Genomic DNA, 21853 nt, shown 5'->3' with positions numbered 1-21853 from the left:
AACACATGTACCATTATTATTATTATCTCAATTATCTCAATATCTTTCGAATTTTAACTCGTCGGCCTCATGTTTCACTTTATATCTTAGTACAAAATATGTGATGATGAGACGTTGCAACTTTATTTTTGCGAATATCCCGCTTTCACCGTTTAAGACGGGATATCTGCAACGACTCCCAATATTCCAATTAAAAAATATTGTGCTGCTGATATTTCAACATATCCACTGGGTCACTAAATGGAGCTAATTGATTATCACTCTGCTTCTAGCGGTGCTAATGATGGCTTAAATACGACTGCATGCTGTCAGACACTACTGCCTCTCAACTAACCAACTAACCAAGAGTTTTTATAGTTTTACTTCCACTATTTCGGAGTATAAAATGAAAGCTCTATTGACAAAATAGTGAATTCTCACCGAAAACTTTAAATATTTGTTTATTTTAATTTTCCAAAAAAATTGCGTTTCAATTTGCCAAGCAATCGCCACATATCCGCTTGTCCAATGGTCACTCTCTTAACATGCCGACTTCTTATTGCCTGCTGGAAAATCAAAAGATAGTAATCCGAATCGGAAACCGCTCAATTTATTTTACGACTTGAACGGCGACCGAGTGCCCAACGGTCGGTCACTTGTTGTGACGCATGCCAATGAGCTTCGCAACAGGAAATTTAGGTTCTGGCATACGGATCCAAAGTGATGGCGGAAGCACTTAGGGCACTCGCTCGCCAAGCAAACAAACAAGCTGACGTGACGCCGTCAGCTACATACAATTGTAGGTAAATATACGGTACATATTTACTCTATACACGGTACATAATTCACTGTGTGTTTGAGTGTTGTTGTTGTTAGGCAAACACTCCATTTTAGCTTACACGCTGCTTGTTTCGCCGCTCGTCTCTCATCGCTGCTTGCCTCGTTCCATGTCAGCGCCAACATCATTCAAGCGCACACATTTGCACTTGATTAATGAATTTATGGTTGCGTTGATGGTGATGACGTTTTCACCCGAATTAGTGGGTAGCATCAGCACCTTTCCGCTACGCAACGAACCGCAACCACTTATAACCGTACTCACCTATATAACACATATGTACTTGTATGTGTACTCGCACACATGCACACAATTTAGTCTCGGTTTACGGCAAGATCTCATCGTTTATCGCTCGTACGTTTGTGGTGGTGATGGGTTAGGTGTGCACTGCTTATACTTACTCGTGCTTCATGGCACACAATTCACCAAAATCAACACAGTCAAATGGACATACAATGGTATGTGTCTATTTATATACACCTGCATATGTATTAAACTGAGTTAGTAACTGTTAAAGTAATGAAAGTTATGCGAAAAGTTCTTGCAATGAATATTTCCTCCTTTGGTTTTTGTTTTTGAAAGCGAAGCCTGCTGCCCCCTCAGATGATGTTTGCTCTACGTTGCCTCCGTTGCTGTTTAATTTCTCGAAGAACTGTTTGCTCACTTAACTTAAGAATACTTAGACTTACTCGATTACGAATTGCGTAACTCAATGTAGATTATAATGGCATTAGCTTGTATAAGCATGTTGTTGTAGTTCGAAAGCAATCACATTTTATTTTCTTTTGCTTGTAGATATGTTTCTTTAAGAATAAAAATAGTATCAATATGAAACTAAAAATGCTTTAATTGCATTGAACTACAAAATGCGCCATAAGAAAGAATATAAACGTAATTTAAGACGAAGTAAAGCTTTCTACCACTTGTAAAATAACAAAAAAAATAAAACAACTTTCCATATATGCGTATCAAATATACATATATCTGAGAATATTCTCCGAAAGTTTAAAGTTGATCCCGCAAATTCTTTCGGGGACATAAGCGTATTTCTAAGAATTTAATGGACCAAAACTTCAAATGCGTATTTATCGGAAAACTCTTTTCAGAGTGAGGAAATTTTCTCCAAAATATGCTCAATTAACCGGCTGGAAATTTTCCTATGACTTTACTGGTTTTGGAAGCCGCCATTTGGTTAATAATCAAAATTTTGTCAAGTCCTTCGATCTTTACCTGTTTTCATCTATTTTATATTAATTTGTATGCTTTTTTTAATTTTTGGTTTTAAAATAAGTCTTTACACAATCTGAAAAATCGTTTAGTTCAGTTGTTCCAAAGCTATAATACCCTTCCCAAATACAAAAATTCCTTACAAGAATTTGAGTTTCTCGCATCGGTCAGTTCTATGCTAAATATCTTGTAAAATGAAAACGTTGTCCACTTGATTCCAATCATTCACCTTTTATACGAGTATGTCAGCTACATGCTACAGTAATTCGATCTGAACTATTTCTACGCAGATTTAACCATTGTTTTAGACAAAAATCCTTGCCGAATTTCTAAAGGCATCTCGTAGAGTTCCAATTATTCAGTTTGTATGTATGGCAAATATATGATATAGTGGTCCAAAATCGGCGGTTATGGTAAATGCGCAGTTTCATAGCGTGAAAAGGACGTCTGCCAAATTTCACATCGATATGCCGAAATCTGATGAACAAGTTCTCGTATTCAACTTAACTCGTTATGCCGATCATTTATATATTGTAATTAAAAAGTACGAAGAAAGAATTTGTTTCATATTTTGTATTTCTAAACAAATTTCGTGCCCGAAATTGTTGCGAATGCTGTGATATGGTGCTCGAAAATTTGTTAGAGAAATAGTTAAAGAGCTCGATATGTCTTGCGAGTCCGTTCGCATGATTTTGGTCGATACTTTGGATATGGATTTTGGATCTTGCTCAACTCGTCCCGATAAAGCAGAATTTTCATGCCAATTCCGATCCTACATTCACGGAGAACCTTATAACCGCTGATGAGCGTGAGTTTGACATGCAAACAAGTAAACATTCATCAGAATGAAGGGAATAAAAACGAGCCGAAACCAAAAAATCACGCCAAAGCTGCTCAATAAGCAAAGTGATGCTCATTGATTTTTTCGATATTTGTGATTTGGTGAATCATGAACTTCCTTCGGATGGATAAGGGGTTATATTTGATCGTATTGAAACGTTTGCGTAAGAACATCCGTCGAAAACGGCCAGAATTGAGGAAGAACTATTCATAAACTTTACGCGATGATAATGCACCATCTCACGATTATGACCTAATTTAAAGCCAAAAACGTAATGAATACCATCAATCAACTACTGTATTCACCAGATTTAACTTTTTCGTCAAACTGAAGTTACCGCTCCATGGAACCTGGATGAGCTGAAAGTCCATCTCAAAAAGTGCTTTTGCAAAATTTCCGAGGACTGGAAAAATGATTGGCATAAGTATATTACCTCTCGTGGGGATTACTTTGAAGGTGACAACATAAATATTGGTGAAGAATTAAATAGTTTGTGTTTTATTTACAATTTCCGGGTACTTTTTTGTCACAATGTGTATATTTTAAGAGTACTCCAAAGTTTATTTTTGTATCTTACAAGCTTCGTGGCATACTTAATATACCCAGTTCAGGGTATAATCATTTTTGTCTCCACCTGACGCCTTTTTGTGGAGGTTCTTCTGGAGATCAAGGGAATTTAAAATTTTCCACATTTCGTTTTTTTTGATATTTCGATGGATTATACCTTCAAAAGGCACATACTAAAATTTTACGTCAATATCTGAAATAGTTTTTGAGTTGTAGCCTGCTAAAGCGTAGCAGCTTTGTTTAAGCAATATTTGTCTAAACGCATTTGCTCCAAAGCATGTGTGTGGATTTTTTCCAAATTTAGAATGGTGCTACAGAATCCGTGTCATCAAAATTGTTTGTTTCAAGTGCTTTTCCTTCAAATTAAAACGTTTAGGCGGTATTAGTTCACAGGTTTAAAGTTCTGCATACCAAATACGCTCTCTGACTTTTTATGACTGTGTGAAAGATGTCTCGACCATTTGGAACTAAATGGCGATCTTGGAATGCTTTCGTTGCATAGATGCAGAAACTGTATGCGATGACTGGCAACAAATTGTACAAAATGGTGAACCAAAAATAGTGGAAAATATTTTGATTCAAATAAGGCTAAAAAAATTATCGCAAATAAGTTTTGAATTGTAAAGATGAACTCTCAACAAATCATATAAATTTAAAATTAAAAATATAGACGCTTCTGCTTTCATTATTTTTGCAATCCCAGCGGCCACTAGCATTCATTGACCAATTGTTATTTATTATAAATCTTAAAATAACAACAACATTTCAAGAGAAATCATTTTATGACAATTTATGCATAACGAAAACTTCATATTCAAACACGGCATTTTTTTGCTGCCTCATAAAATATCTGTCAACACTTAATTTCGCACTTTTTCCAATTATCCCATCTACCCTAAACATCAAATTTCGATTAGCCGCTCGTAAACTTACCTACTTGAAGCAAAAGACTCACTTCATTCACACGCCGAAAAAAGGACAACTTCCTGCAAACTCCCGGCAACTCCCGACAACAACCACCATGGCACACTACATATCCCAAATCAATTAGTACAGTTAATTCAATTTGGCCGTCGACATAAAAGTGTCATTTGGAGTGCAAACAAATTTCTAACAACCGTTACTCAACAGCGAGTCTGGATTTTCGATATTTTCAGCTCCATTTAGCTTAAATTTGTTGTTTGTGCACGTTTACTCATACTTCCCTTACTTTCTGGTCTATATCTAACGTGTATGAAGAGAGGCAATCAAATTGCGAACACAAAAGTGACTGACTGGCTCAGCATTGCAAAGCAAGTGAAGTGCAAAAGATTCGTGTAATTCAGAGCTGAAAGTGAATTCCAACGATTTTAGTTTCGTGAATACGAAATCGTGTGCAGGTACTCATAGTTGCTCTCGATTCATATTCTCAGTAGTCAATCGAGAATTTTGCTTATCTGTGCAGTTTAATGGAGAATCAGAATCACAATTAGCAACAAGCACAGGTAACATAAAAAGTCTTATTTGCCATAATGGTCCGATAAGTACTTTGACTCAACAAAAACGAATATTTTTGAATTGTAAGTTTTTTTTTCTAAGCATAGTCTTCTTATAGCTCGTTATACTTATCTCAGTCATTCTACCCGCACTAAAACTATTTTTTCTGGAAGGCAGCAATGTAAGCCATCGGGACGGCGATAATTTCCTCCTTCGACTTAAATTTCTGTTCAGCGAGTGACTTCTTTAAGTTTGAAAAAAGTGGTCTGAAGCGGTCATATATAAAAATGTAAAGAATATAACAGATGGAGCTGAAGTTTGTAGCTTAGTTCGGCATATTCAAACTTAACGATTAAAATCAAACTCTTGTATAGAAAACTTTGCTATATGATAAAATATTTTCAAGGGCAAAGCAAGTGTATAATCGCCGACGAAATTGTTAAATTGTTCTGATCAGGCCATTATAGCATATTACAGGTTTTTCTATAAGAGCGCTACAAAAGTTTTGGGATATCAATGAAATTATTTATTTTTGTGAAAGTACATTCTATGCCATTTTGTGTGGAAATCGATTTATTTTACAGGGCCACCACGGGCACGCTTGCAGAAGTCCAGACGCTGAACCCCATTTACGACGGTTTTCATATATAAATCGGCCGGTACTGCTGCAATTTCACGTTCGATATTCGTAGGAAGTTCATCAATCGTCGCTGGCTTATTGGCATAGACCATAGACTTGATGTAGAAATAGTCGAATGGCCCAACCCAGTCGGCCAATTGACTGGGCCATTTCATGAGATAACACGTTCACCAAACTTGGTTTTCAATAAATCGATTGTGACATTCACTGTGTGGCTTGTGGCGCTGTCCTGTAGGAACCACATATTCTCAAAGTCCATTTCATCCAATTTGGGTGAAAAATATTCGGTTATCATTGAGCGGTAGCGTTTCCTATTCACAGTAACGTGCCGATCTTGATCATCACGTAAGAAGAACGGCCCAATGACGCCGCCGGCCCATATTCCGCACCAAACCGTATTTTTTTCGGGATGCAATGGTGTCTCATGGAGTACGTGTGAACTGCTGCCTGAATAAAAACGCATATTTTGCTTATTTACGAAGCCATTCAGCCAGAAATGAGTTTCATCGCTGAACTCGACTCTTTTTCGAGTTGTTGCTCAGCCCAATTCACGAACATACGACGAATCTCGTGGTCAAGCGGCTTCAGTTCTTGCGTCAGTTTGAACTTGTAAGGATGTAGGTCAACATTTTTTCGCAAAATTCGCCACAACGACGTCACTGAGTTGCCTAACGCTTGAGAACGACGTGTGAGAGACCGATTTGGGTCTTCCTCAATTAATACACTTGCAATATTCTGGACACTTCTTTATCTCACTGGTACGGGAACATTTTGTGATATGCCTGTGGATTAAAATTTTTCCACTAGACGCTGAATTGTTGATTTGACAGGATGATTATGACGACCATAAATGGGGCGTAGCGCTCTTAAAGTTGAGGTCACTGACTCCGAATTTCGGTGGTATATTTTAATAATTTTGGCTCGTTGTTGGATTGTATATCTGTATATGATAAAATGGCAAACCTTATTGAAGAGAATTGTCAAAAGAAATATAAGGCGTCGTTGTGTGGCATGGGAACTATTTTATTTTTGGAGGGTATTAGAGTTTTGGTACAACTGAAGGTACAGTTTATTCTAGTTTGAAATAAAGTGAGTTTTTTTTCAATAATCGAAATTCGATTTCATGTTCACTCAAGCGGATTTAACCTCAATATTAGCCAACCGCAATATTGAATAAACTATAGCTTGTGCTAAATTGCTCTTACTTTGCTAATTAAGCTAATATTTCACTGTGCCATGTTTCGTTAGTTCTCGAATGCTGAAACTTTAAGAATTACCCCGATAACGCCAACTACTTTTATATCCGTATACACACACACATGTAGCAAGCAAGCAGAAGCGCATGTAGCAAGTGAATATGCATGTAACTCACGCATACGCCAGCAACATTTGCTGCTCTGCTGTGCTTTGTTAAAGTTAAACAAACTTCCGAAAGGTCAGTGTCTATTACATGATTTGTGCAGGCTACAGCAAGCAACTTCTGCTGCTGCCACGCAGACTGCTCGTTAAACTTCTGCTGCGCTGTACCGAAATGCCAAAGCAATGGAAAAGGGAAAGAGAAAACTAAAATTTTCGCAAACTTTTGCTTTAGAGCGACGAAGAAGAAGAGAAATGATTTCGTGCTTTTTGTACTTTTTCTTGTTTGTTAATTAATTAGCAACTTATGTAAGTAGAGCACTAAAGCACACACGCTCTCGCACACATACATATGTATATACACACATGTGAGTGATGAGTTTGCTTTGTGGATGAAGTCATGAGCACGTCCAAAGGAGCAACAAGTGATTAAGCAGAGAAGCAAAATTTCTGCATAAGATAACTGTACGTTGCTACTGATGATAAAAGGTGATAATTTAAGCGAGAGTTGGCTCGTAGTGCTCCGCTGGCCATTCAATTTCGTTTGCGCCTATTAATGATGATCTATTGTTATTGTTGCTCATTATCTTTTTTATTAATGATACAATTCCAAGCAAACTCCCTTAAGTCTGCATCGATGACTCAACTACACTCTAAGGGTATGCCACCCTGCTTTGACTCAAATACACTCTGAAGGTATGCCACCCTGCTTTGAACCTTTATGCACACAAACACACGCCTACATACCGGCTTACCAGTTGAGGAATTTACCTTCATGTCCTTGGTGTGGAAGTTTAATTTGCTGCTAATGCCCTTAATGGCGAGTGAATACTCGTTGCAATCAGTTTGGGGTGCAATGCATTGATATCCCTGATTATTTCCGTACAAGCATTTCTCTAACATTTCCGCATCTACAACCCCCGTTTGCTGTTGCGTGGGGATACACGCTTCGCGATCTGCTTAAAGAATACAACTGCTGAAAAATTCACTTTTTTAATTTTTTTATGTCTTCATTTTTTTCTTTATTTTTTTTATCTTCTTTTTTTCTTTATTTTTATTTTTTTATCTTCATTTTTCTTTATTTTCTTTTTTTCTTTATTTTTATTTTTTTTTTTCTTTATTTTTTTTATAGATTTTGTTTAGTATCAATATCTTATCTGTTTTTTTCCTTTCCAGCTCTGCCAACGGAAATTGAAAATGGTGATAATACAGGGAATGCGCAGTTCATTGAAGGTGAAGAGGAAGAGTACGATGAAGAGGAGAATGAGGAGTATCCAGGCAAGTGTCTTTCACGCTTTTTATGGCTCTTAAGTGTTGTTGGTGTGAACTTCGCCAGCCATTTAAATTCGTCTACCTGACAAAAATTCTAATTTCACTGTTTGTGTTTTTTTCTCTGTTCTGGCGCACTTAGAGGAGAGACTTGTCGAGCGGCCGTTTAAATTTGAGGATTTTGCCAAAAGGTGAGTGAATGTTGAAATAATTACAATTATAATAAGAAAGGTGAGACTGATGAAGTCGTGGTGAAATCGATATACCAAATTATGATATGAAAATGAGGATTGCAAATAAGATTTTAATTTCGTAACTGAAATAGAGATTTTGAATTAGACGTAAATAAAAAAAGATAAAATTTTGCTGGAATTATTAATACTCAATGTAGGATTTTTTTACCTTACGCCAGTAATAGTCTTTGTAAATCCAAATTCATTTGCGGTATTGTTTTCAATATACTAAACCTTTTTTGTTTTTAATAATATAATATAAATATGATAGAATATTTAACTAAATATAATAGAAATTTTCACTTTTTGTTAAATATATACTACATATATATATATAATCATACAGTGAGAGATATTGAACAACGAGATACTAAAATATTGCTTACTGTACATAAAATGTCATCTTATGAATCAACATCCAACATCAGCCGTTTCTATTTCTTCTGTTCTAAAGCACGGTCAGAATTCAAAGCAGCTTTCCTCTGTTCACAATTACAGCAAAAGTTTAATGCAGCTTAGTATCGTTTTTAACCAACAATTGCTAAATGGACTCTCAGGCTAGTTACCTTATATTAAATATCAGCTCATACGAAAAGTTTATAAATACAGTATACTCTGAACAAATAGTTCGAGAGTGAGGTAGCTTGCTCGCGTTGTCCTTGCCTATAATGTTGTCATTTCACAGTTTCCTAGTGCTGAGATCAATATAATATTAAAATATTTCAGAAAAATAAAGAGAAAGTTAAGATATGAATCGCCCTTAGTAATAAGAAAATTAGAACCTAGATTGTTACTTGGTTATATAAGCATAACGGGGTTTTCAATAAGAGCGCTACAAAAGATTTTTTAAATAAAACCAAAACGATTTAGGATATCAATAAAATTCCTGTAAAAGTATTGGTGCCATTATGTATGGAACTCGAAGTACATCAATCGTCGTTGGCCAGTTTTCATAAATCATAGACTTGACGTAGTCTAACGGCGTCGAATCGCACGACCCAGGCGACCAATTGATTGGGTCATTTTGTGAGATAACACATTCACACGTTCACCAAATTTGGTTTTCAATGAATTAATTGTGACATTCGCTGTGTGGCTTGTGTCGTCGTCCTGTTGGAACCTCATATTTTCTAAGTCTAATCGCGGTAACGATTCCGATTCACAGTAACGAGCCGGTCTTGATCATCATGGAAGAACAACGACCCAATGACGCCGCCAGCCTGACCAATAACACATATTTTACTTCTTGACAAAGCCATTCAGGCAGAAATGAGTTTCATTGCTGAAGATGATTTTTCGCTGAAAATCCGGATCATTTTCAAGTTGTTGCTCAGCCCAATTCACGAACATACAACGATTCTGGTAGTCAAGCGGCTTCAGCTCTTGCGTCAGTTTGATCTTGTAAAATTCGCCACAACGAAGTCACAGAGATGGCCAACGCTTGAGAACGACGTGTGAGAGTCTTTCTCAACTGATGCTCTAACGGCAGCAACGGGAACTTTGTACTTTGCCTTTGGATTCAATTTTTTCCACTAGAAGTTCAGTTGTTGATCTGACAGGTCGATATGACGACCATAACTTGAACGTAGTGCTCTTCAAAGTTGAGGCCATTGACTCTGAATTTCGGAAATAAATTTGAATGAGTTCGGCCCGTTGTTGGATGAGATATCTTTCCATGCGGAAATGACAAACCCTACTGAAAATAAATGTTAAAAGAGCGGAAAAAATATGACGGTGTTTTGCTATCATTATCGATCTACTTTTGTAGCGTCCCTATTGAAATACCCGTTATAATAACATTGGGCATTCCTCAGCGACGATATTGATGCGCAGGTTTTTTTCCATCTTTTTAATTTCATATAACGACTTTTTATAGCATTGGCATCATACTGAACTCTTCTTTAATGACGAAAACTACTCATAATTCCATTCGTATATGTTTGTACTTAAATCATGTGAGATCACCTAAAAGTTTTCGTTGTAATTCATCAAATTTTTCTCTCAGTCCATCGTGAAACCAATTTCCGAACTAAATTAACTAACAGACATTTTTGCATACAAAAGAATTTAAAACGAAACTATTTTTTTTGAATTCAGCAATTCCAACTTAGTCATGTTTCGGTCTACTAAGCCGCACTCTCCAAAGCTCCTCCAATTTTTATCTTATATTTTGAACCAAATTTTATCTCTCGAAATTCTAACCAACTCACGCTTTAAATTAAATTTTCTCCCACTTGGAATCGAGGTTTGCTGTATTGCGCCTAAAAGCAGACCATACCACATTAGCATTGCCGAAAACCGACACTTCAAATTAATTTAGTGTGCTTCTTAAGCATCCCAAAACACAAAGCCAGAAAAAGGGTTAGATTTCGACAAAAGCAATTTTGCGGCAAACAAAGAAAGAAAAAACCATACGAACAATAACAACAACCTGCAGCAATGCTAAGTAGCAGTAAAAAATGCAATAAGAAGTAAAGTAAAAGCATTTAGGAATGCGAGCAGCCCGCGGCCAGGCTCAACTTAACTAATTTATTGTATTTGTCTGCCAGCCGGGAGTCATATTTGGGCAAAATAAGTGGAAAATAAATTTAACAGTTAGCCGCTGCCGCTTTGCGTGTATGTGTGAAGGAGAAGGCAAATGTGAAAGCGAAACTGCTGAAGGGTTTCACGCCCCAAGTCGCTTTGTGCACGAACAATTCCGGTTTTAAGACACTCGCATTTAGTTTAATGCCGCGCACTAGGTATTATTCTTAGTTAGGTTGTTGTTGTTGTGCGGGTACTGCCCCGCGCCGGAGCTAATTACATGCGCGTCAAGTTGCGCGGTCGTAAAAGGATTTAGAATGGCGCATTTCGACAGTGAAATCAAAAGTGAAAGTTTATTTGCTGCGTATTTTTAATTTCTTCTCCCACACGCCATTGCCTTATGTATGTATATACGTTTTACTGTTATTTTGGTAGGCAAATAAAAATACTAAAATTAAATTACTGTAACGAAATTAAATTCCGCTGGACTTATTTTTATTTCCGCCGACGGCATAATGAGCTTAAGGCGACGCTTTCCCACCGCCAGCTGTTTGGATGTGTCTCTGTGTGCCTGCAGCACTGTGCATGTGTATCTGTGGCGCTGTGTGCATGTGTTCAGTGAATGGAAGGCGTCAGCGGTAGTGCGCTTTTAGGCGCCGTGTGCGCATTCACGAAATGAATGAGTTAATTACATAAGAAAAATGGGTTTTAATTTGATTTGTAGGCAAACGAACGCGCGCACACACACATACACTTCTTCTTTTGTGTATTTGTGTGGCTGGTTTAACGGCATTGCGATGTGTTGTGCAATGCCAGAAAACGTGGCAATTATTTGGGCGAGCGCACATGCGGTCCTCTGTGTGTGTGGCCTTGTGTTCGGTTTGACTTTAAGGCCAACGCCTCGTTGGACTTAATTTGCATTTGTTGTAGCGTTTTCTTTTCAGCGCGCTTTACTGGCATGCTGAAGTATTGTTTTTGGCGCGCACGAACAATTAACTTGTTGTGAAATAATGCCAGCTCTCCAACTCCGCAGTTGCTACAATTTGTTTGCTTCAAAAGAAATTAAAAAAACAAAATTAAAAAATAAAAAAAGAATAAATAAAAAATAAGAAGAAGCGTTAATTTCACACAAGCTATAATACCCTTCATAAGAAAAAAAATTAAAGAGCTTCATTTTGATCGATCATATTTTATGAGCTGTATGCTATAGTGGTCCGATTTCATCAATTTCTTCAGATATTATATCCTTGCTTTGGATAATAATTCGCGGAAAGTTTCATGAAGATATCTCGTCAAATAAAAAATATTCCATGTAAGGGCTGGATTTTTAGAAACAAGTGTGTATGGCAGCTATAGGCTAGATTGATCCGATTTGAAAAATTTCTTCGGGGATTGCACAACTGGCTTAGGCAGTATTCTGAGCTAAATTTGGTGAAGATATTTGGGCAAATAAAAAAGTTGCCATGCAAGCACTTGCTTCCGATCGTTCAGATTCCGACAAATGTGCATCTTCTTAGGTATAAAAGAACATTCGCAAAATTTCAGATGGATATCTTGAAGAATGGGAGACTAAATCACTTATATACAGACATATGGACAAACCGACAGACATTCCGATAGACATAACTAAATCAACTCAGCTCAATATGCTGATAATTTTTATGTATAATTTATAAAGTCTGCGATGTTTCCTTCTGGTTGGTCTGTATACTGTTGTGGGTATAAAAATTACTACAAAGAAATGTTAAAGGATTACAGAAAAGTGTGCGCACTGAAATTAAACATTGGCGGCGCTCATTTTCAACATTTTCAAAGTCAATCAGACAATAGTTTCCCTTTCTAGCTGGTTAATCTACAGCCGCATGCCTCAATGTCATTCACTTGAATTTTATTTTTAATTTTTTTCGCCTTTATTTTCAGCGAAATCTCATGCATCTCACTGGTCTGGTCTCCACTTGACAGACCAATTCTGCGCTAAAGCTTACTTATTTACTGCTCTGTTTTTAATCGCCTTCTGCCCCACTCACCACTTCCAGTCATATTTATTTTTTTACTTCATTATTTTTTAATCTTCTTTTAAAATTCATTTTTTTCTTGTTTTTTTTTTCTGTGTTGCCTTTCCAACTGCTTTCCTATTTTGCAAAGTTGTGCAAACAATTGCGGCGCTGTCTCTGCAAGACTCTCTGCTCTGCCAGCTAGTTTGCCGTCGTTTTAATTAAGGATCCTTCATCCTCCATAGCGCATTGGTGCGGATATCCTTCATTACGCTTAGTCAATTCGTTCTTTGCATTGCATGTGGCGGTGACGGTGGCGGCACAGCGCTCCTTACATACGTACATATTTTTTCATTAGTCGTACGTTTGCCCCCCGCTCTTGAGTTTTGATAGATTTTGAACAGAAGAAAAGCGTCTAAAAGAGTGTAGTGATGCTTGTGACAAAGCAGCAAAGATAGTGGTCACTGATTTCACACACAAAAAAGAAGAAATATATATATGTTTGTGTGTGTGTTTTGTATACTTAAAGATTAATAAGAGGAAAAGTCGAAAATGCAAGAGTGAGAAGCTTCAAATATCTTCACTAAGTGAAGGCAATTCGCGAAGTTAGGTTTTAGATTTCTTCAAAAAATTCCTTGCTAAGACCTTAAAGCTTCTAAGGGGATAGTTGCCCTATTTTTAATATATATTTTTTTATATTAAAGATCATTTCCGACAGGCCCCCGAAAACAAGGCAGCAGAACTTCTTACGGGATCTTATGAAGTAAAATGAAAAAAATACGTGTTATAATTAAACAATAAATCAGATATTGGACGAGGAAAACACAAAATCTGCAAAGCTTATTTTTAGTGGACGGTTTTACAAAAAGCAGAGTAAATTTTGTTGCAAATTTCGAAAATTCTGAACAAAAAATATTTGGTTCAGGAACTTTGTAAATTATATCTCAAAGGCCTCTACAAAATCTCAATAAGTCTATTTGAGTCTTTTGCGGAAAAACTTAACAACCTATTTTGAAAACACAGTTTTGATAAACATGCATTTAAAGTATTAACTGACTGTAAATTAAGACAAAAAAGCACCTGGAAATTGTAAATAAAAATAAAAAATGCAAAATATTTAATTATTCATCAAAATTTAATTTGTCGCCTGCAAGTAATTCACTTATGACAACGATTTTTCTATTCCTCGAAACGCTTTTCATAAGCACTTTCTGAAATTTCCCTCAGCTTCTGCAGCGAATTTTGTTTTATCTCTTCGAAAACGTGTTTCACAGAACGGGAATTTCAGTTTGAAGCACAGAAAAACTCACACACAGCCAAATCTGGTGAATACAGTAGTTGATCGATGGTATTCATTACTGTTTTGGCTTTAAATTCGGTAACTTTTTTTTAAAAAAATCAGTTTTATTGGGACAAATCGATCAAGAACGACTCGCGAGCGATGTCGAGCTCTCTTGCCATCTCACTAAAACTTGCCTGACAATGCAAGCAAGCACCATATCCTTCGCTGTTCTAATATTTTCTTCAATTTAAGTTGTCGAATGTCGACCAAAACACCAGGCATAACTTCAATGAGCTCTCGACCGTCTGTGAAGGCTTTGTACCCCTCACAGGCTTGTGTTTTTTATAAAACTAAATCACCGTAAGCCTCTTCCAACATTCGATATTTTTATCTATTGTAAAAATCGCAAGGCGTACAGCCTGAGGTGTACCGACTTAAGAAGCTGCTGTAAAGAACTGGTTGATTGATAGATCGCGCTTATATTTGGCACAGTAATTAAGTCTTGCTAACTTAACAAAATACATATATTTGACATATCATTCACCCGGGAAATTTAAGTACAAATTCCAGATGCTAGTTGGTAGTCTATGGTATATAGAATTTCAAGGTATTAAATTGAAAAATAAACATTTTTGGTAAACTGTAATTTAATAATTTTTCAAATAAAAAGCAATTTACTTTTTTTCTTTTTCCGTTCTTGGTATTTATGACTTTAGTTTGACAACCTTTGCTAAACCGCAGAACTTTTGCTGAACCGCAGAACTTTTGCCTCCAGCGTCAGCTGTTGTTGCTGAAATTATTATATTTAAGAGTCAATGCGTCTTGTTAATGCCCGTTTATAATTGTATTGTAACTTATCCAGCACGCCGCACCGTCTTTATACCCTAAACAGGGTATATTAAGTTTGCCACGAAGTTTGTAACACCCAGAAGGAAGCGTCGGAGACCCTATAAAGTATATATATAAATGATCAGTATGTTGAGCTGAGTCGATTTAGCCATGTCCGTCTGTCTGTCTGTCCGTCTGTCTGTCCATCTGTCCGTCCCTTTGTCCGTCTGTCTGTATATATACCAACTAGTCCCTCAGTTTTTAATATATCGTTTTGAAAGCTTGTAAACATCAACAACTGCCGATATCGGACCACTGTAACATATAGCTGCCATACAAACTGAATGATCGGATTCAAATGCTTGCATGGGAAACTTGCTAAGGCAACAATGTAATCTCCGTAGAAATTGTACAGATCGGCTTACTATAGCATATACCTGCCATATAAACCGAACGATCGGAATCAAGGGCTTGTACGGAAAACTTTTGCATTTGACGTGGTATCTTCACGAAATTTGGTATGGATTACTGCTTAAGGTAATAATATAATCTCCGAAAAAATTATTCAAATCGAATTACTATAGCATATAGCTTCCATACAAACTGGACACATAGTTACTAAAAGAAATGCATCTGTGAAGGGTATATTAGCTTCGGTGCAGCCGAAGTTAACGTTGTTTTCTTGTTTTTATATAAATATACTTAAATAGGTATATGTATATATTTTTGTAGGTGTGGTGTGCTTCATTCAATTATTTTTGGTCTAAAGGAAAAAGCGAAAAAGAAGCCAGCCCGCGTACCGTCAATGGAAAGCGCCAACTGCCTTTAATGATTAAACTGGCGACTTGGACGCCGCCTGCCACTCGCTCTGGCGAGCCATCAACGCGTAAAGGCTTTGTCAGCGCCGCAGATATAATTTCGTATTTAAACAGTTTTGTTGCGCAATCGTTTGATGTCGTTGGTGCTGTTGTTGCCGCTTCTCCTCTTGCTTCTCTAAGCTCTGCCCCCAAGGGAACTAATTAGAGATTAACGCCAAAAATGACTTGAAACTTTTCATTGGAGGAGATTTAATTTTAAATGTCGGTTCAAACGTTCGCCCCCTTCCGCCGCCACTGTTGCTGCTGTCCGAAGTTGGCGCGGCATTTTTGTCACATTTCACTTGTTCGTTGCTTCCGCACACTTTAGCTGCTTAGCTCGAGCTTTTGTGTCGAAGCACTTGACTTGACTGCCTCGTCATTTGTTGCATGCAACCTCAATTGTCGGGACGGCTCTCACATAGATTTTGCGCTAATTGTGCTTGTTATTATTGTTGGTTTAATTGTTGCTGGCACATTTTGTTGGTGTTGTTGCTTTCATTTATATACATCTATATAGTATTTACTCTTTTCCTGTTTGTGTTTGCTGTACTTTGGCATTTTAATAGCCAACTTCAGCTAGTTCGAGTTTTGTGGCATTGAAGCATATTTTTTTTAATTTCATTTTGCGGCTCTCAAGTGGCGCCCACTCATTCTTCTACAATCGGCATTGTCGTTTGTGCGCTTTCATCACTAAAGCTCCAACAAATACATACAAATCTGGTATACACTCGCACTCACAGTGAACCGCTATAATCTTTATTGCCATTTTCAGCAACTTGCATTCGAAAAGGATTACTATTTGTTTAGCTCAAATGGCACTTCTATGAAAACCACTTAGCGCATATAATTGTGGGCAATTATGGGTGAAAGGGAATGGCGCAAACTTTTCGTTCAACTTGCACTGCCCGACAGCTCTTGCTGCCATGTTTTTCTAGTACACCATTTTGGGAATAAAAAGCAAATAGAAAATATCCAACAAATGTAATCAAAACGTGCTTTCGTCGGTACAAATACAAAGACAGCAGCAGAAAGCTCATCAACCAGGCAGTAGTGCCATTGAATATTGGCTGACTTGATTTTGCCTACTTCAAATTAGAAAGAGAAATATTTAGTAATAACGAATGCTCAGTTAAATGAATATACATACATATTAGACCGGGATTAAGAGAAATGCTCTACAGTACAGGAAGAACTCTGCCTAAGAGACTATGCCTAAGAGTTTTTATTAATTAAATGCAGGATATCGGAAAATAAAAAATCTGAATAATTGGTTATATGGGAGAAATATGATATAACTGCCTGATTTGACCGATTCCGACAAATGATTAATAGAACATCAAAATAGAAAATAAAAAATATTAAATTTCATTTGAATATCTCAAAACTGACTAATACAAGTTTATAAGCCCTAAAAGATAAACTTCGTCTTAAAAATCGCTGGCTTGAAACCTGTTTTAGAACCGTATTTTATTATATTCTTTTAGGCAAAGCTGTGCGAAATATTCCGTAGAACATGTTTTATACTCTCGAAACAAAGTTGCTAAGAAGAGTATTATAGTTTTGTTCACATAATGGTTGTTTGTAAGTCCTAAAACTAAAAGAGTCAGATATAGGGTTATATATACCAAAGTGATCAGGGTGACGAGTAGAGTTGAAATCCGGAAGTCCGTCTGTCCGTCCGTCCGTCCGTGCAAGCTGTAACATGAGTAAAAATTGAGATATCATGATGAAACTTGGTACACGTATTCCTTGGCTCCATAAGAAGGATAAGTTCGAAGATGGGCAAAATCGGCCCACTGCCACGCCCACAAAATGGCGGAAACCGAAAACCTATAAAGTGTCATAACTAAGCCATAAATAATGATATTAAAGTGAAATTTGGAACAAAGCATCGCATTAGGGAGAAGCATATTTGGACGTAATTTTTTTGGAAAGTGGGCGTGGCCCCGCCTCCTTCTAAGTTTTTTGTACATATCTCGGAAACTACTATAGCTATGTCAACCAAACTCTATTGAGTCGTTTCCTTTCAGGCATTTCCATATAGAGTTCAAAAATGGAAGAAATCAGATAATAATCAGGCCCACCTCCCATACAAAGGTTATGTTGAAAATCACTAAAAGTGCGTCAACCGACTAACAAAAAACGTCAGAAACACTAAATTTTACGGAAGAAATGGCAGAAGGAAGCTGCACCCAGGCTTTTTTTAAAAATTGAAAATGGGCGTGGCGTCGCTCACTTATGGACCAAAAACCATATCTCAGGAACTACTAATCTAATTAATTTTACAGCAAAATAAAAAAATATGTAAATGACGGATAATGAAATTTCGATTATCACTTTATCATGCGAGAGTATAAAATGTTCGGTGACACCCGAACGAAGCCCTTCCTTATTTGTTTTCTTTTTGTTTGCCTCCTTGTAAATAAAGCCGCTCTAAAATACCATATACATATGTTCTGTCACAGGATGCGTCTTATTTTCTGTCGGTATATAATTTTAGACATGTACTAACCGATTAAATTGACTGGAAACCTCTCTCGAAATATAAATGAAATCAAGTTGGAAACATGACGCTAGATGTCAACAATTTTTTTTTAATAAAAATGTTCCATACGGATTCACATCTTGAAGTTTGATGAAATTTTGATCAATTAAAATCAGCCAGAAAGATGTTGGCGATAAATTGGAGAATGAAAATCTCAGCAACGAAATCAGCTGCAGGATTGCCGACGTTTTGTGAATTCTCCACAAGAACCTTCGGGCACATTTCAACAAGCAGAGAGTTGGTGGAAAAACCACATACTTTACTGCTCTATTTTAGAGAGAAGGTTTCCAGACAGACTAAAAGAGGGTGCATGGCACAGAGGCACTTTACACATCAGCGGAACTTTCAACATCTAAACATTGGATTAAAAATGACTGATTGCTGTAATCATTTCACGCAGCTAGATCTCAGGCTGCCATTCAAGCCGCTGAAGTACTGCTGTATCTTACGGTCAATATAGCTGCTTAGATAGCTAATAACGCAGTAAGCGACATAAATAACATCGCATACGTCGATAGCCAAGCATCCATTAATGCAATATGCTATTGGATCAGAGAACGTACTTTGTAGTAGGGATTCAGTAGTTCAGTACATATGTACTGAGTTCCAGACCACAAAGGCATTTCGGCACACGTATGAGCCGATGAGATTGATAAAAGTACAATTCGCCTGGCTACCGAAGCAGTTCAAAGAAGTCGCTGAAAACGATACGCAAAGAAATTTTCGAAAAGACTGAAAGTCGGATGAGATGAAATACCTTAATGGCATATACGATCTCTAAGATCATACTTTTTCCTCACATTGTTTCGAAATAGTTGCAGCACTGTTGATATCCTAGTCACAGTTCACAACTTACTGGTATCACATGAGGCTATGTTATTTACAGTGAAACATGCAGAAAAAGTAGAAAAGTAGACATGAAAGTGACGCTGAAATACCTCTTCTGCTTCTGTCCGTCCTTATCTAGAACTTGGCTTAGATGTCTAAGAATTTCGTAGTTTACGGGACTGGATGAAGTTTCAAAATTAGATATTAAGTCTGTTCTGAACTTCGCAAAAAGCGTTGACACAATGTAAACTTCAGATAGTATTAAGCTAAACCTCCATATAGCATTAAAAATTTCCTGAAGGATTATGTATGGGCAGCCAGTATAAGCTTACCTAATCGAAATTGCCCTAGGGGAAACTTCAACCGATGGACCAGAATAACTCTTGCCAATAGATACTACTTCGGACTCAGTAGGCAGCTGAGAAATAAAGTCCTCTCTCTACGAACAAATACCAATCTCCATAACTCACTCATTTTTCCCGTCCTGATATATGGACGATGACGACATCTGATGAGTCGACGTTACGAGTTTTCGAGAGAAAGGTTCTGCAGAAGGTTTATGGTCCTTTGCGCCATTGCAACGGCGAGTGCCGCTTTCGATGGAACGATGAATTGTACGAGATATACGACGACAACGACATAGTTCAGTGAATTAAGAGACAGCGGCTACGCTGGCTAGGTCATGTCGTCCGATTGGACTTCAGTTATGAGAGTATTTGACGCAGTACACGCCGGGGAAGCAGAGGAAAAGGAAGACCTCCACTCTGTTAGAAAGACCAGGTGGGAACGGACCTGTCTATACAAGAAATGTGCAATTGGCGCCAAACAGTGAAAAGGAAGAACGGATGGCGCGTTGTTGTAAACTCAGCTCTAACCGCGTAAGCGGTGTCTACGCCAATAAAGAAGAAGAAGAAATTCTTACAGTATAATCGTGAATTCAAATTCCTTTTATTACTGTGTGGGCGCCAGCTTATATATTTTTTCCCTGCACAAATAATGTACAAGATTTTATGAACATTATAAATTTCTTATTTCAATTTCTTATTTCCATCCAATTTGTATTTATAAGTGAGTAATGGACAAAGCTTTGATCACCCTCTAAGCTATACGCAAAGTCCACTTTGCTTTAATAATTTTAATAATGAATAATGATTTGTGGCTTACGGCACTCAAATTTCGACTCTTAAGAGTTATGCTTGATAATTTGATTGAATTATGGCGATAGATATTGAGCTCTGTTTTTGTAAATTATAAAAATAACTGTTAAGTGGGGGTGATAATCCTCGGCCGTTAACGCTAAGGTTATAAAGTGAAAAGATAAAAACACACTTGTGTGAAAGTTAACGTTGCTGAACACACCTTAATAAACCGCCTGAACTAATAAATGCGTTTGCATATGAAAATACCTTACAGCTTACTCGCTCCCACTCTCGGGCTATTAAAGGCGCAGTAAAAAGTTTTTAAAGAGCCTGCCATTTGGTCAAATTTTAGGCGGTAATTGCATTTTTATCGCTTATGCATGTAAATTGTGTTCACCTTAATATTTAATTATCAGCGCATGTACTCAGCCTGTAATAAATATATACTTGTAAGTGTATACAAACATTTAAAATTTAATTAAAGATAATAAAGTGTGAGTTAGAAGATCAACGCCACTGAAGTCAGTGTGGCAGCTGCTGACTGAAATGTTGACGATGCGCTTATAAATTTGGCGTTGAAGCGTTTTCAAGCATTAAGTTGTGAGTCATGGCGTATACGCAACCTGAAATTTTTGTTTGACAGCTTAATAATTAATTATTTATTAAAGCATGAAATAGCGAAATTCGTTAATAAAACATTAAGAAAACATCGCCTGCTTTAATTGAAAATATAGTTTAATTAATTTACTTATTTTGTTATGTGTCAATCTTGTAGGTAATGAAAAGTTTTTTTTTTACACAGACTTTTTGTCACACAAACACAAAATTTAAATTTTAAAGTGTGATTGATCATCGTCTATTCTTTGATGGCGACGTATTGCAGCAGCTTGGCTGTTGTCGTCTTCATCAGCCGCTTTGTCGCCTTGAAATATTCATTTTCCTTGAAATATCATCATTTGTTGTCAATCTTCTTTAAAATCTGTATTGGCTCTTCGAAGATGACAACTAGCTTTAGTCTGCTTACTTTATTTAGCTTTTCCTCCTTAATAAGCTACCACTGGCCTATTACGGGAACAAACTTGTTTTGCAGCTTCATACACCGAAGGAGTTTTTCGCCTGGCTCCTCTAGATGGGGCCAATAAACGCGAGCACTATCTTTGGGATGTCCTTAGCGGGCATAAACTTCAGTTTGATGCTTTCAAAGGTGTCGCCAATCTTAGCAACGCTAACTTTGGGAAGTCTAAGGAGGGCTGGTCCATGCATTTGATGACCCTGCAGCCTTTAAAAGTTTCCAAGCGATCAAACTTCAGGTGAGGACCCTACAGTTTATCGAATTAAATTTATAGCTTAAAACTATATTCAACAATCTCACGACGATCTCCACCTATCTTCCTTGCATGGCCGTCTTTGGCCACATAAGAAAAATGTCTC

General features: G+C 37.1%; 1 protein-coding gene across 1 annotated transcript in view; it reads left to right on the top strand.

Annotated features, from left to right (window-relative positions):
- LOC120782568 (protein timeless homolog) overlaps nt 1-21853 on the top strand; it is a 495677-nt gene that overhangs the window by 455590 nt on the left and 18234 nt on the right. The window contains exons 12-13 of the mRNA XM_040114906.1: nt 8101-8202; nt 8336-8384. Of these exons, the coding sequence (XP_039970840.1) occupies nt 8101-8202; nt 8336-8384 (151 nt within the window). The remainder of the gene's footprint in view (nt 1-8100; nt 8203-8335; nt 8385-21853) is intronic.

Source organism: Bactrocera tryoni, chromosome 1, assembly GCF_016617805.1.
Source record: "Bactrocera tryoni isolate S06 chromosome 1, CSIRO_BtryS06_freeze2, whole genome shotgun sequence".
NCBI classification, from domain to species: Eukaryota; Metazoa; Arthropoda; class Insecta; order Diptera; family Tephritidae; genus Bactrocera; species Bactrocera tryoni.
The sequence above is the reverse complement of the archived record's forward strand: the minus strand, read 5'-3'. Positions and strand labels throughout refer to the sequence as shown.